At 43.5% G+C, this 14,542-nt stretch overlaps 1 protein-coding gene across 1 annotated transcript in view; it reads right to left on the minus strand.

The window, feature by feature from the left end:
- Nucleotides 1–1,567: 1,567 nt before the first annotated feature.
- Nucleotides 1,568–14,542, minus strand: part of LOC142743619 (uncharacterized) — a 38,239-nt gene continuing 25,264 nt past the window's right edge. Inside the window, exons 3-4 of the mRNA XM_075854561.1 lie at nucleotides 4,703–4,836; nucleotides 1,568–2,432 (exon numbers count right to left, since the gene is read on the minus strand). Of these exons, the coding sequence (XP_075710676.1) occupies nucleotides 1,623–2,432; nucleotides 4,703–4,836 (944 nt within the window). The 3' untranslated portion in view covers nucleotides 1,568–1,622. The remainder of the gene's footprint in view (nucleotides 2,433–4,702; nucleotides 4,837–14,542) is intronic.

Consider the following 14,542-nt stretch of genomic DNA (forward strand, 5'->3'; position numbering starts at 1 on the left):
CTCCGTCGTTTCAGACGTAAATGCTCCTCCTCGCATTTTGCGAGGCGTCATTGACACCCGTAATCTTGAGCTGTTCTTCATTGAATTCGATGAAAAACGGCTCAAATTAAGTTTCAAAGAAGTGTCCTGCACTTCTTTGACGAGGCAGTCATTTTACGCGTCGTCGTTTGACAGATGTCAAACGACGACGCGTAAATGACAGGTCGTCGGCACAGTACGTCGGCAAACCCATTCAAATTAATGGGCAGATGTTTGCCGACGTATTGTAGCCGTATTTTCAGGCGTAAATCGAGGCATAATACGCCTCGTTTACGCCTGAAAATAGGTCGTATGAACCCAGCCTAACCGTGAATTCCACTGGTTCTGTTTTACAATTGCAATTTGGTTCATATGACCTGCTTTCCTTTTTGGAGGCTGGTAGGTCTCTACTTTTGGCTAGGCGTTTTCCCACCTTTATGTTGATGACAAAGGTATGGGAAAAAGCATGATCTATTTGGAATACAGGGACATGTACAGGTTTTATGCCTCTCTGGGGCAATTGGGCACTGCAGGAGTTCCTCTCCGATGAAGGTTTCGAGGGGTGGAGGTCCATTGCCATTTCTCGATTGTCTCAGCTATTACATGATGGTGTGTTTAAAACATATGAACAGATTCAGGATGAATTCAACCTCAATAATGGTCACTTTTACCAATATTTACAATTACGACATGCATATGATGCTCAACGAAAACGCATTTATCTGACCTTACACTCAGAGGCTGGGCACCTTTCGCAAATATATATTATTCATAGAATTTACAGGATGCCTAAATTTCTCTTCAATATAGGAGTTTGTGGTGACTCTACTTGCCCAAGATACTCGGCGGAAGTAGTTGATCATTTTCATATGTTATGGTCCTGCATAAGGTCTAGTGTGATAAAAGTAATTAACGATACATATATGATCACACTACAAGGGACTCCATTAGAATGCATACTGGGTTGTCTTACTCATGTACCACTACCTAATATGGGCAAATTGGATATAGCAAGACTACTTTATATAGCAAGAAAATTAATTGCATTACATTGGATACAGGGCGCCCTGCCGACTAGGAGAGCGTTTATTATTAAGGTAAACAAAATGATTGTATTAGAGAGATCTGTGTATGTCAAACTAAATCCCACAAAAAAAAATTGACGCTATATGGGGACCATGGTTGATGATGCATGCAAATGTGATGTTATATTTAATGAGGGAGGTCCTTCTGTTGAGATGTCCCATGTAGTTTTGCTTAAACCTGATGGATATATTGTGTATGGTTTGTGTCAATTTGTGATTTTTTGCATACATATAACATGCTTACCACTGTAAGTTATCTTCCTTATATACGATGAATGTATCATTTGAAATATACATATATATCTGTGCCGCGGGGGGAGGAGGGGAATTAGGGGGGAGTTTCATTTCTGTATATTTGTTTGTGTATTGTATAATTTCTTGGAAACGTAATAAAATATTATTTGATTTAAAAAAAAGTATGTAGTAAAATAATATGTAGTTTTCCCTTAAAAGATAAATGACAACTTTAATTGGGTGTTCAACTTAATAGAATGCACAGAAACTTGCATGACAAAGTATCTACTTTTTACATATTAAGGTAGAGTATAGAACATGAGAAACTCCTGTGATAAGGTTGTGATTTGCAAACTCTAAAATAAGAAGTAAAATTGGATATTCCCTCTGCAGTTTGGTTTCTGCTACATCATCAAATAGTCCCATCCATTTGAGTAATAAAACTTTCATGGCATTGGGAAATAAAGCAGCAACCAGCTCCTCAGCATGTGGCAAGTCTGAAATGTGGTCAATATGTTTCCTCTTAAACTCCTCCACCTGCAGACTGATGCGATCATTCTCACTGTGAAACCGGTTTCCTAACCAACTGCTGACCTCAAACAACAATTGGTTGTCATACAGATTAGAGACCTCCTGTGGATTATCCTGGTCCTGCAAGTGACTTACAACTTCTAGAAGGTCCATAATGCTATTAATCATTTTAGCAAAGAAGTCATGCCCACTAAATACTTGTCCTACAACATCAAACAAAGCCAAAACAGTTGGCACCAGATTGTTTTCTAGGTTAATCACTGAACACATGCCCAACAGAGATTGCATCCTCTGAATTATTAATTCATTGCCCGCAATATCCTGTGAAGGACACACACTAGATCCATCTTGACTTGTCATGTAGTAGTCCTGTTCTGAAAGACAGCAGGAAACTCGAAGAATCCCACTGACTTGCCGAGAAGAAGAGGCTGCCAATGTTTCATGGGTTTCAGGTTCGCCTGTCTGGTTAAGTACCGGCACTACACATTTGTTGTTTTCCAGGCAGATACTTAGGTCATAACATTTGTTTAGAAGTTCATCCTTAAAGCGGGATTTCCACAACTCCTAGAAACCCAAAAAAAAAACCATATAGGCCGTTATTGGCTACTGATGCATATTCATAGTATACAAATTGTGAATAAATATGTAACTGGCTAAGTAGCAGGGATGATGGGAAGAAAGACAAGAATATCTAGTACATTAAATGGCTTGTATATGACATTAAAAAAAAAATTATCTCTATTTTTTGTTGCTTTTATTAAAGAAACAGAGCCTTTTGTCTATGGAATGTATCTGATAAGGCAACTTATCCCATTTCACATTATCCATAGACAAAAGTGGTGCCGTGTGTGATATACACTTACAGGATTGGAGGTTCTATGCTATACTGGACATCTAACTGAAAAGGACATTTTGAATGAAACTTGTAACATTGCAAAGATTATTCCTGGTAATTCGCATTGGCAAAGAGCAGCTGATGACAGAGCATCTCACAAAACTCCACTCAAATGTCTACAAAGCCCAAAATTCCCACTCCAAGCACCCACTAGTTTAGCTGCAGTTTTTTTTTTGGTTTTTTTCCACGCCTTCTAAGAGCCGTGACTTTTTAATTTTTCCATTAGCATAACTGTGTGAGGGCTTGTTTTTGTGGAACAAGTTAGATTTTCTAATTTAATGTACCATATAATGTAGTGAGAAACTTTGAAAAAAAATAATCGTGGGGTAGAATTGAAAAAAAAAACAAAACGGAATTCCACCGTAGAATTTTAGGTTTTGTTTTTACAGCATTGGCTGTGCAATAAAAATCACACGTTAACGTTATTCTGCGGGTCAGTACCATTATGGTTAAACCAAGCTGATAGTTTTTTTATGCTTTACTGCTTTTACAAAACAAAAACAATTTGTTAAAAAAAATGTTTTGTGTCACCATATTCTGAGATCAATAACATTTTTATTTTCCATCAATGGAGCTGTGTGAGGTCTTGTTCTTTGCGGTCGTTTTTATTGTTAGTATTTTGGTGCAACTTTTTGATCACTTATTATTACATTTTTTTGGCGAAGCGAGGTGGCCAAAATACAGCAATTTTAGCATTGTGAATGTTTTTTTTTCCCTTCGGCGTTCAGAGTGCGGGATAAATAGTGTGATATTTTAATAGTTTGGACTTTTACAGTCATGGCAATTCCAATTATGGTCATTTACATTTTATTTATGTTATTGCAACTTTTATTTACTGTTATATTTTTTAAAATGTTAAGAAATTTAGCATGCAATCGATCGATGACTCATGCATTACACTGTGATTACTAATAGGAGAGCACAAAAAAAAAATATCAATACACTGCAATACATAAGTATCAAACAGAGAAGTCAGACCTGGAGGCCTTCACTAGGCCTCAGGCTGCCATGGCAACCGCTTAGCATTTCACAATATTGTCGCGGAAGGGGGACGAGGTCGATCGGGGACAGATGTATCTAACTGCACAGATGCAGTGGAGTGCTCTCCTTTCCTGGCCATTACAGGTGGGTGTCAGCTGTATAAAACAGCTGGCCTCCACAACTTTGATAGAGCATACATCAGCCATACATGTACAGAAGATATTGCTAAGAAGTTAAAGGGGTTGTCCCACGATTAAATAATCAATTTTTTTTGTTAGATCACGCAAAACATAATTTTTCAATTGGAATAATTTTTTTAAAATGTTCTTGTATCTAGATATTGCGGTTACATACTGGTCATGGTGCCCCCGTGGCGTGCTTTTTATTCCTTCCCGTAACATCCACCTTATGTGTCTAGTACTGGTGGTCACACAAGTTTAGTTGCTCAGTACCACTACATGAATCCTCTTGTACAAGGGTGGCGGAATGATTCCTGCTATTGTGCAGGTCAGAAAATTTGGCGCAATAAAAGCAGCATCTTCTAACTGTCACTGGACACAATAGGTGGATGTTTTAAAAGGAAAACAAACCAACACAAGAGAGCGCTATAATAAGTATGGAACAGCAATATCTAGTCACAGGAGCACACATGCTGCGAAGGACCGGACGGAATGCGTAGTCATTGCAAAGCACTTAGCTAGACTGATTTTTCTTGGCAACAGAGAGCAGAATATCTTTTTTTTACCAGTGAAAGGTGACAAGGCAACGGAAGAATAAAGAGAGTAAGGAGACAGAACTTGTTAATTTACTAATTTATAAAATAAGCAATCTACCTATGTAGAGTTGAAATGGGGAAAATAAATTAAGAGGATAGTGACTCTCCAAACTAGAAAGAACACCTATTTCATACTGATATTTAGAACAATAGACAAACTGATAACTTTAAAACAACATGTACCTGAAGACTTTCAATGACAGCCAGCTGCTCCTCTCTATTGTACAAATCAAATGCCACTTTAAAAAGTCCCTGAATACTATAAAACCAGATACTGTTCAGTCCACCACGAAGCCTCAGCTTTTCAAACTGGAACGCTGGAAGGAAACACACATACACACACATCATTGTTTATATATCATTTCATACTACAAGCAGATATAAGAACGATGTAATATATATTATTGAAAAGCAAAATGTCTCTGTCTCCAGTTTTCAGGCTCCTTCCCCTTTCCTAATGGTTCACTTACTCTGAATTAACTGCTGGAGATGAGCTATTAGCTCACTGAGGGATCATGTTACAGCTGTCCATAGAAGTCTATGGAGAGGGGAGGGGCGGATCAGAGCGAGATAGAGGGAAAAAAAAGACAGACACTGTAGCTTCTAGTAAATGTGTTATCTCACCCCAGGTGCTGGATTCTCAGCTACACTGCTCATTACTGCTGTATAGACTCCATGCTGCTGCACCTTCTGTGTATATATATATATATATATATATATATATATATATACACACACACACACAGTGAAGGAAATAAGTATTTGATCCCTTGCTGATTTTGTAAGTTTGCCCACTGTCAAAGACATGAACAGTCTAGAATTTTTTACCAGTGAGAGATAGATTATATAAAAAAAAAAACAGAAGATCACATAGTCAAAATTATATATATTTATTTGCATTGTGCACAGAGAAATAAGTATTTGATCCCCTACCAACCATTAAGAGTTCAGCCTCCTCCAGACCAGTTACACGCTCCAAATCAACTTGGTGCCTGCATTAAAGACAGCTGTCTTAAATGGTCACCTGTATAAAAGACTCCTGTCCACAGACTCAATTAATCAGTCTGACTCTAACCTCTACAACATGGGCAAGACCAAAGAGCTTTCTAAGGATGTCAGGGACAAGATCATAGACCTGCACAAGGCTGGAATGGGCTACAAAACCATAAGCAAGACGCTGGGTGAGAAGGAGACAACTGTTGGTGCAATAGTAAGAAAATGGAAGACATACAAAATGACTGTCAATCGACATCGATCTGGGGCTCCATGCAAAATCTCACCTCGTGGGGTATCCTTGATCCTGAGGAAGGTGAGAGCTCAGCCGAAAACTACACGGGGGGGGGAACTTGTTAATGATCTCAAGGCAGCTGGGACCACAGTCACCAAGAAAACCATTGGTAACACATTACGCTGTAATGGATTTAAATCCTGCAGTGCCCGCAAGGTCCCCCTGCTCAAGAAGGCACATGTACAGGCCCGTCTGAAGTTTGCAAATGAACATCTGGATGATTCTGAGAGTGATTGGAAGAAGGTGCTGTGGTCAGATGAGACTAAAATTGAGCTCTTTGGCATTAACTCAACTCGCCGTGTTTGGAGAAAGAGAAATGCTGCCTATAACCCAAAAAACACCGTCCCCACTGTCAAGCATGGAGGTGGAAACATTATGTTTTGGGGGTGTTTCTCTGTTAAGGGCACAGGACTACTTCACCGCATCAATGGGAGAATGGATGGAGCCATGTACCGTCAAATCCTGAGTGACAACCTCCTTCCCTCCACCAGGACATTAAAAATGGCTCGTGGCTGGGTCTTCCAGCACGACAATGACCCGAAACATACAGCCAAGGCAACAAAGGAGTGGCTCAAAAAGAAGCACATTAAGGTCATGGAGTGGCCTAGCCAGTCTCCAGACCTTAAATCGCATCGAAAACTTATGGAGGGAGCTGAAGATCCGAGTTGCCAAGTGACAGCCTCGAAATCTTAATGATTTACAGATGATCAAATACTTATTTCTCTGTGCACAATGCAAATAAATATATATAATTTTGACAATGTGATTTTCAGTTTTTTTATATAATCTATCTCTCACTGGTAAAATTAACCTAGCCTAAAAATTCTAGACTGTTCATGTCTTTGACAGTGGGCAAACTTACAAAATCAGCAAGGGATCAAATACTTATTTCCTTCACTGTATTTTGGGATTGTAGGAACCAGCATTAAACTAATTAAAATCACCCAGGTCAGAATGGGAGGAGTGCAAGAACAAAAAATGGAGGCAGTCACTAACCCCACTGTAATGTCCGTGGCTGCGGGCTGTCAGCACCGTTCCCCCCCCCTGACAGCCACGAGTCGGCAAGCAATAGCCCCAGCCTCCTCCTCAGGAGACACCAGCACTCGCGTCCACTCACCTCACCTGGATCCCATAGGGTTGTGCCCGCTCTTAAAGGGGCAGCGCGCGCACCGAACCTGGTTGATGAACTTTGACCCATGTGTACCCTGGACTAGAAGAGTGGCCAGCCCCCTAGTTCTATGCCTGAGCGTTGTTGTGTTCCCTTGTTTGTCTATGTGATGGCCTCCTAGTGTGTACCTGTTCCTGTACCTGTTCCAGTTCCTGTTTCTGTTCCTATTTCAGTTCCTTAAATTTCCATACCATCCTTGTCGAGCACTGTGCTGTGCCAAAGTCGTGTCATGCTGTATCCACGTCTGACCTGCTTCACCTCGCCTGACGTCTACCTGATGCCTAGTCCAAGCCGAGCATGCTCTGCTACTGTCTGAGCTGCCACATGTACCTATACGAACTATAGACCCTTCGTAACAGTACGCTCAGGCCATGGATCCCGCTGGTCAATTCAAGACTATGACGGCGTGCGTCTCAAGAGATGCGAGTGGATATGCTAGACCTCCGGTCTAGACAGGACTAACTCCTCCAGGCGTTGAACATTCTTGCACGTCGGCAAGAGGCACAAGCTGCTGTTCCTCCTACTACACCTCCTGGCAATGTTGATCCTCAGACTACACCTCTTGGCAGTATTGACCCACGTGTATCTTTGCCACTTCCTGACCGCTATGATGGAGAAGCAAGTACCTGTCGTGGATTTCTTAATCAATGCCAGATCCACTTCTGCCTGTATGCTAGGACATTTCCGTCTGATGGTGCCAGGGTTGCTTTCATCATTTCTCTCCTCACCGGCAAGGCTCTTGCATGGGCGAAACCTATCTGGGAGAGACAAGGACCAGAGACCCATGACTTCCAAGCCTTCCTCCAGACTTTCGCATGGTGTTTGAGAAGCCTGGCCGGGTCTCATCTGCAGCGGCCTCTTTGATTAACCTGCTCCAAGGAGACACCTCCGTGAGTGAGTACGCCATCCACTTCCGCACCCTGGCGGGAGAACTCTTATGGAACAATGAGGTCCTGGTGGCTGCATTCTGGCACGGACTATCTTCTAGAATTACGGATCCGAGAACACCTCCAAGGAGGTTCGACGGGAGGGAGCCCTTCCTAGTCTGGCTCCTACTTTGCAGCAACCACTGCGGTCTTCAGATCTCGATCCTCCTAAGGAGTCGGTAATAACGGACCAGTATAAGTTATCTACCCAAGAGAGACAACGCAGACGCACATCTGGACTCTGTCTTTATTGCGATCTCGATGCCCATCTTGTGCGCCTGTGTCCCCAAAGATCCCAAAACCTAGGGTTGCTAGGAGTGACAACCTTGGGTAAAGATGTATTTTCGTCTAAATTGTCCATACCTGTGACCATAGTGTCCGGCGAGAAAACGCATCAGGTCTCTGCGTATCTGGACTCTGGATCCGCTGCTAATTTGATCCGCAGAGATCTGGTGGACCTTCTGCAATTGCCCACCACCCCTCTGGAGAGCCCGTTGACCATTGTCTCAGTGAATGGACTACCTCTGCCAGATCCTGTTATAGCTGTGACCAAGCAGTTGAGGCTCCAAGTGGGAGCCCTTCACTCCGAACTTCTGTCTTTCTATGTCCTGTCCAAAGCGGTTAACCCTGTGTTGCTGGGCCTGCCTTGGCTCCGACTGCATGCCGCAGTCCTGGACTGGAATTCTGGAGAGGTTCTCCAGTGGGGCCCTGAGTGTCAAGGTCGTTGCCTGGTGCAGATTCGTTCGGCTCAGCCTTCGCTGCTTCGGTCATTGGCAGAATTGAACTTGGAGAGGGGCTTCATACGGAATTCTTCCTCCCCGGCAGAAGCCGGGTTCTTATTTGTGAAAAAGAAAGATGGATCTCTTCGTCCTTGTATTGACTACAGAGGTCTCAACCAGATCACGGTAAAGAATAAATATCCATTGCCACTGATCTCTGAACTGTTTGATCGTATACGTGGTGCTAGGATTTTTTTCTAAACTAGACCTGCGTGGGGCTTACAACCTAGTCCGGATTCGCCAAAGTGATGAACGGAAGAGACTACATTTAACACCCATGATGGACACTATGAGTATCTAGTAATGCTCTTCGGCCTGTGTAATGCTCCCGTGGTCTTTCAGGAGTTTGTGAATGACATTTTCCGTGACCTCCTCTATGTTTGTGTAGTAGTCTACCTCGATGACATCTTGATTTTTTCCAGATCCTATAACGCACCAGAGACATGTCCGTCAAGTTCTGCTACGATTAAGGGAAAATCGTCTGTACGCCAAGCTGGAGAAGTGCGTGTTTGACAGAGATGCTCTACCCTTCCTGGGCTACATCGTCTCGAAACGTGGTCTCGAGATGGATCCTGAGAAAGTAAAGTCTGTTCTGGAATGGCCTTGTCCTCATGGCTTGAGGGCCATACAGCGCTTTCTGGGATTCGCTAATTTTTACAGGCAGTTTATTCCAAACTACTCCTCCCTGACTTCTCCCATCTCTAACCTTACTAAGAAGGGTATGAACGCCAAGGTGTGGACTCCTGAGGCGGAGTCCGCATTCAATAGCCTGAAGAGTGCCTCTATACTCCATCATCCGGATGTCTCTCTGCAGTTCTCGTTGGAGGTGGATGCATCCTCTGTCGGTGCTGGTGCACTCTTGTTCCAGAGAGGTCCCAAGGGCAAGTCAAGAGTATGTGGATATTTCTCGAAGCTCTTCTCTTCCGCAGAACGCAACTACTCGATTGGGGATCGGGAGTTACTGGCCATCATATTGGCCCTGGAAGAATGGAGACATCTATTAGAGGGCACAACTCCTCCGATCCTGATTTTTACAGACCACAAGAATCTGACCTACCTCCAGACGGCCCAATGGCTGAACTCTCGTCAGGCCAGGTGGTCACTGTTCTTTACAAGGTTCCAGTTTGAGCTCCATTATCGCCCGGCCGACATGAATATGAGGGCCGATGCCTTTTCCATTTCGAAAGACCTGGACGACACCTTGGAGACTCCACAGAATATTATTGATCCGTCTTGCATTATCTCTGTCAATCCCCTGCAAGTTGGGGACATTCCTCCAGGGAGGACTTTTGTGCGCCTGGCTGATAGTGGAAGAATCCTCTGCTGGGGACACCCCTCTAGACTGGCAGGTCACACGAGGGTCCGTAAGACCCGGGATCTGATTGCTCGTCACTTCTGGTGGCCCACGCTGCCCAAGGACATTATGGGCTTAGTTTCTGCCTGTTCTGTATGTGCAGCCAACAAGGCCGCTCACTCCAGACCTGCTGGCCTGCTCCAGCCACTGCCAGTGCCCAATGCTCCCTGGCAACATATAGCTATGGACTTTATTACGGACCTGCCTCTCTCTGCTGGATGCAGTGCTGTCTGGGTGGTGGTGGATCGATTTTCGAAGATGGCCCACTTCGTTCCTCTGACCGGTCTTCCTTCTGCTCCTCAGTTGGCCAGCTGTTCATCCAACACATCTGTCGCCTGCACGGCTTGCCGCAGCATATTGTGTCTGATCGAGGGGTTCAGTTTACCTCGAAGTTCTGGAGAGCCCTCTGCGGACTCCTCGGTGTGAAGTTGGACTTTTCATCAGCCTACCATCCTCAGTCCAATGGTCAGGTCGAGAGGATTAATCAGATCTTGGAGATCTACCTACGCCACTTCATTTCCAAGCAACATGATGACTGGGTACAGTTTCTCCCATGGGCAGAATTCTCCTACAACAATCACACCAGCGAGTCTACAAGGAATACACCGTTCTTCATAGTTTACGGCCAGCACCCACGAATTCCTCTCCCGGTGCCCGATACTTCCGAGGTAACAGCGGCTGACTCCACGTTTAGAGACTTTCTGCAGAACTGGCAGCAGACTCGATCCTCCATCCTAATGGCAGTCGACCGCATGAAACGGAAGGCTGACACAAGGAGAAGAGAGCCTCCTCGGTTTCTTCCTGGCACAAGGGTCTGGCTGTCTTCCAGGAATATCTGACTAAGGGTGCCATCATGCAAGTTTGCTCCCAGGTTCCTCGGACCATTTGAGATCCTACAGCAGATCAACCATGTCGCCTATAATCTCTGGCTGCCTCCTACCGTCAAGATCCCCAACTCCTTCCATGTATCCCTCCTGAAGCCAGTGGTTCTGAACCGCTACACCAAGACTCCTAGCCCTGTGGTTGCCTCCAGCGGATCCAAGAGATCCTGAACACCAAAAAAGTGAGAGGAAAGACCTTTTATTTGGTGGATTAGAGGGGGGTTTGGTCCTGAAGAAAGGTCTTGGGAGCCAGAGGAGAACCTCAATGCTCTTGCTTGTCTGAAGAAGTTTCTCTCTCGCTCTGGTCCCAAGAAGAGGGGGCGTAAGAGGGGAGATACTGTAATGTCCGTGGCTGCGGGCTGTCAGGTCCGTTCCCCCCAACAGCCGCAGCCACGAGTCGGCAAGCGCTGGCCCCAGCCTCCTCCTCAGGAGACACCAGCGCTCGTGTCCACTCACCTCAGCCGGATCCCGTAGGGTGCGCACGCACACTCGTGCCCACTCTTAAAGGGGTGAGTACCCTGCAATATAAGAAGGGTCCAGCCCCCTAATTCTATGCCTGAGCGTTGTTGTGTTCCCTAGTTCGTCTATGGGATGGCCTCCTAGTGTGTACCTGTTCCTGTTTCCTGTACCTGTTCCAGTTCCTTGCATTTCCATACCATCCTGGTCGAGCAGTGTGCTGTGCCAAAGTCGTCTCGTGCTGTATCCGCGTCTGACGTCTACCTGCTGCCTAGTGCAAGCCGAGCCTGCCCTGCTGCTGCCTGAGCTGCCACAGGTACCTATACAAACTATAGACTTTCACCTGCTCCCTGTTGGCCAGCTGCCTTACCGCCAAGGCGGTACGGCCCAGTGGGTCCACAGACCCTTTGTGACACCCACATATATGGATCACATAAACACAAAAGTTTGAACAGCAAATTCCAACAAACTTATATAAAATGTGTATGCAGGTGCAGGAACACCTGTGACTGCAAATATACAGCAGACAAAAAATGGCGACAGCACACTGCGAACACCAATACAACCTAAACCACTAAATATAAATAAATATGCATTACTGCTAAATCTACTTACAATTGGGAGGTTCTAATAATGCATATTTATTTATATTTAGTGGTTTAGGTTGCATTGGTGTTCGCAGTGTGCTGTCGCCATTTTTTGTCTGCTGTATATTTGCAGTCACAGGTGTTCTTGCACCTGCATACACATTTTTATCATTTTGTTGGAATGTGCTGTTCAAACTTGTGTTGTTTATGTGATCCATATATGTGGGGTGAGTGACTGCCTCCATTTTTACTTCTTGCACTCCTCCCATTCTACCCTGGGTGATTTTAATTAGTTTAATGCTTGCTCCTACCATCCCCAGATATATATGTAGGCTTAGTCCCAGTTCTGGGTGTATGTGCAGAGTAGGTCCCCACCTTACAGAGGTCGCCTTGTCGTAGCAGGTGGGCAAACACTTTTTGATCAAAATGTGCAGTAAGAAAATCCCTATTGTAAGTAGATTTAGCTGTAATGCATATTTATTTATATTTAGTGGTTTAGGTTGCATTGGTGTTCGCAGTGTGATGTCGCCATTTTGTGTCTGCTGTATATAGATAGAGAGCAGATTCTCCTCTTCTATGTGTGAAGTGTCTAGAAGACATGATAGCCATAGGCTACGCCTACTAGCTCATGAAAAACAGAGCATTAGAGATAGAGCCTGCAGAGGGGAAAAACTGCTAAAATATGCAGAATACAAGTCATATAATGGCCAGAAATAGTGCGATTTCTCATATACACACATAACAGCTTCTTCTGAAAAGTCATCTCGAAGTATACGCTTTAAAGCTGCAGGTTTCTTAGATCATACTCAACAGATGAAGAATTATAGGGTGTTACAGTAGATGTGCCAAAGTGACACACAGATCAAAACTGCTCCACAACTTCTTCAATTAATGAATAACTTTATTTTACATATAAGATAATAATCATGTATTACTTCATGTAGCAAGATAAACCTTTACATGATTGGCCAAGAGGCTCCATTTGATTGTAACCATGGTACTTTAGTGCTGAAAGGAGTCACGATCGCATCCTTAGAATCCATCAATCAGGTTGAGAGGCACCTTCATTTGCATATGGCTTGCGTTTTTGTCTATCCGAACACGAGTTTGAGGCGCAGTTAGGCAGGTGCAAAGCCACTTATGTTATTTAGAAAGAGCATCAAATGGATACTTTTTTTTTTTTAAAAATTGTTTTTAATATATAGATGTTAACCGATATAATGGGATGTGCTGCTGATTGTGTAAACTATCAATAACACCAGAGTGGCAGATTGCTGGAGTTATCTGATCAGACAGATGTGGGAAGAACAAATTCTCTAAGATTTCTCAGCAGCCCAACAATAGGCTACAGACTGCGCTCTATAGCTGCCTGTACTCTATTCAGGTCCTCTACAGTGAGTATATGACTAGAGATTTGCTTGTATATTGACTTGTGTACCTCAAACAAGATGTCTATAGTTATATTAACCAGAATGTATACAACTCCATTGTGATGCAGACATATGTGAGTCCAAAATAATTTTATTGTTCCACAGATGGAATACCCTCCCAAAGATATCTATACAAAAAACATTCAATTTAAAACATACTTAAAATCAGACATTCCGAGATGATCAATACATCACCATAGCCTAAATGTTGTAACAATGTATACTAACAGGTAAATAGCACCACAAAGTGGGAGTTTGAAAGTCTACAACCCAGTGCAAAGTTATATGGTGTCAGTCTACCCACTCTCCAAGTATAGGTATATCCCTGTTGTAATACTAGTTAACATACATCATTGTGAGACATAGTTTCATAGTTGCATATAGTTTACCTGAAGCTGGCATGGTGGCTATTGACCGTCTCAGAGAAATAACACCTCGACGCGCGTTTCGCACCCTTCGTCAGGAAATTATGCTAGTGTGCAGAAGTATGGATACCCCGCCATCAACATATCTTTTTGTCTCACGAGGACCTAGATGGGGGAATGTATCATGTGGCCATTGTGGGGCATGTACTGTCATGGGGAGAACTGATAATTTTGTGGGTTTGAGTGATAATAAAAGATATAATATTGTCCACTTTATAAACTGCAGTGTCAAGAATGTTATCTATTACGCGAGTTGCCCATGTGATAAAATATATGTTGGTATGACCACTAGGGAGTAAAGAACTCGCGTGATGGAACACATTCGCGACATAAAGGGGATCACCGATAGAGATCATGTGGATGAATTTGGCGACAGGAGTAAACCCCTTGCGAGACACTTTAGAGATTTTCACAAAAGCAATTGGAGGCTTTTAAAAATTAAGGGCATAGACAGGCTCTATGAGGGAAATAGGGGAGGTGACCTATATAAACAACTCTTAAAGAGGCTCTGTCACCAGATTATCAAATCCCTATCTCTTATTGCATGTGATCGGTGCTGCAATGTAGATAACAGGAACGTTTTTTGTTTTTTTAAAAACAATCATTTTTGGCTAAGTTATGAGCAATTTTCTATTTATGCAAATGAGCCTTTCTAATGGACAACTGGGCGTGTTTTCTCTTATTTCCAACTGGGCGTGTATTGTGTTTTAAGCAACTGGGCGTGTTTAC

The sequence above is a fragment of the Rhinoderma darwinii genome, chromosome 1, assembly GCF_050947455.1.
Source record: "Rhinoderma darwinii isolate aRhiDar2 chromosome 1, aRhiDar2.hap1, whole genome shotgun sequence".
Lineage (NCBI taxonomy): Eukaryota > Metazoa > Chordata > Amphibia > Anura > Rhinodermatidae > Rhinoderma > Rhinoderma darwinii.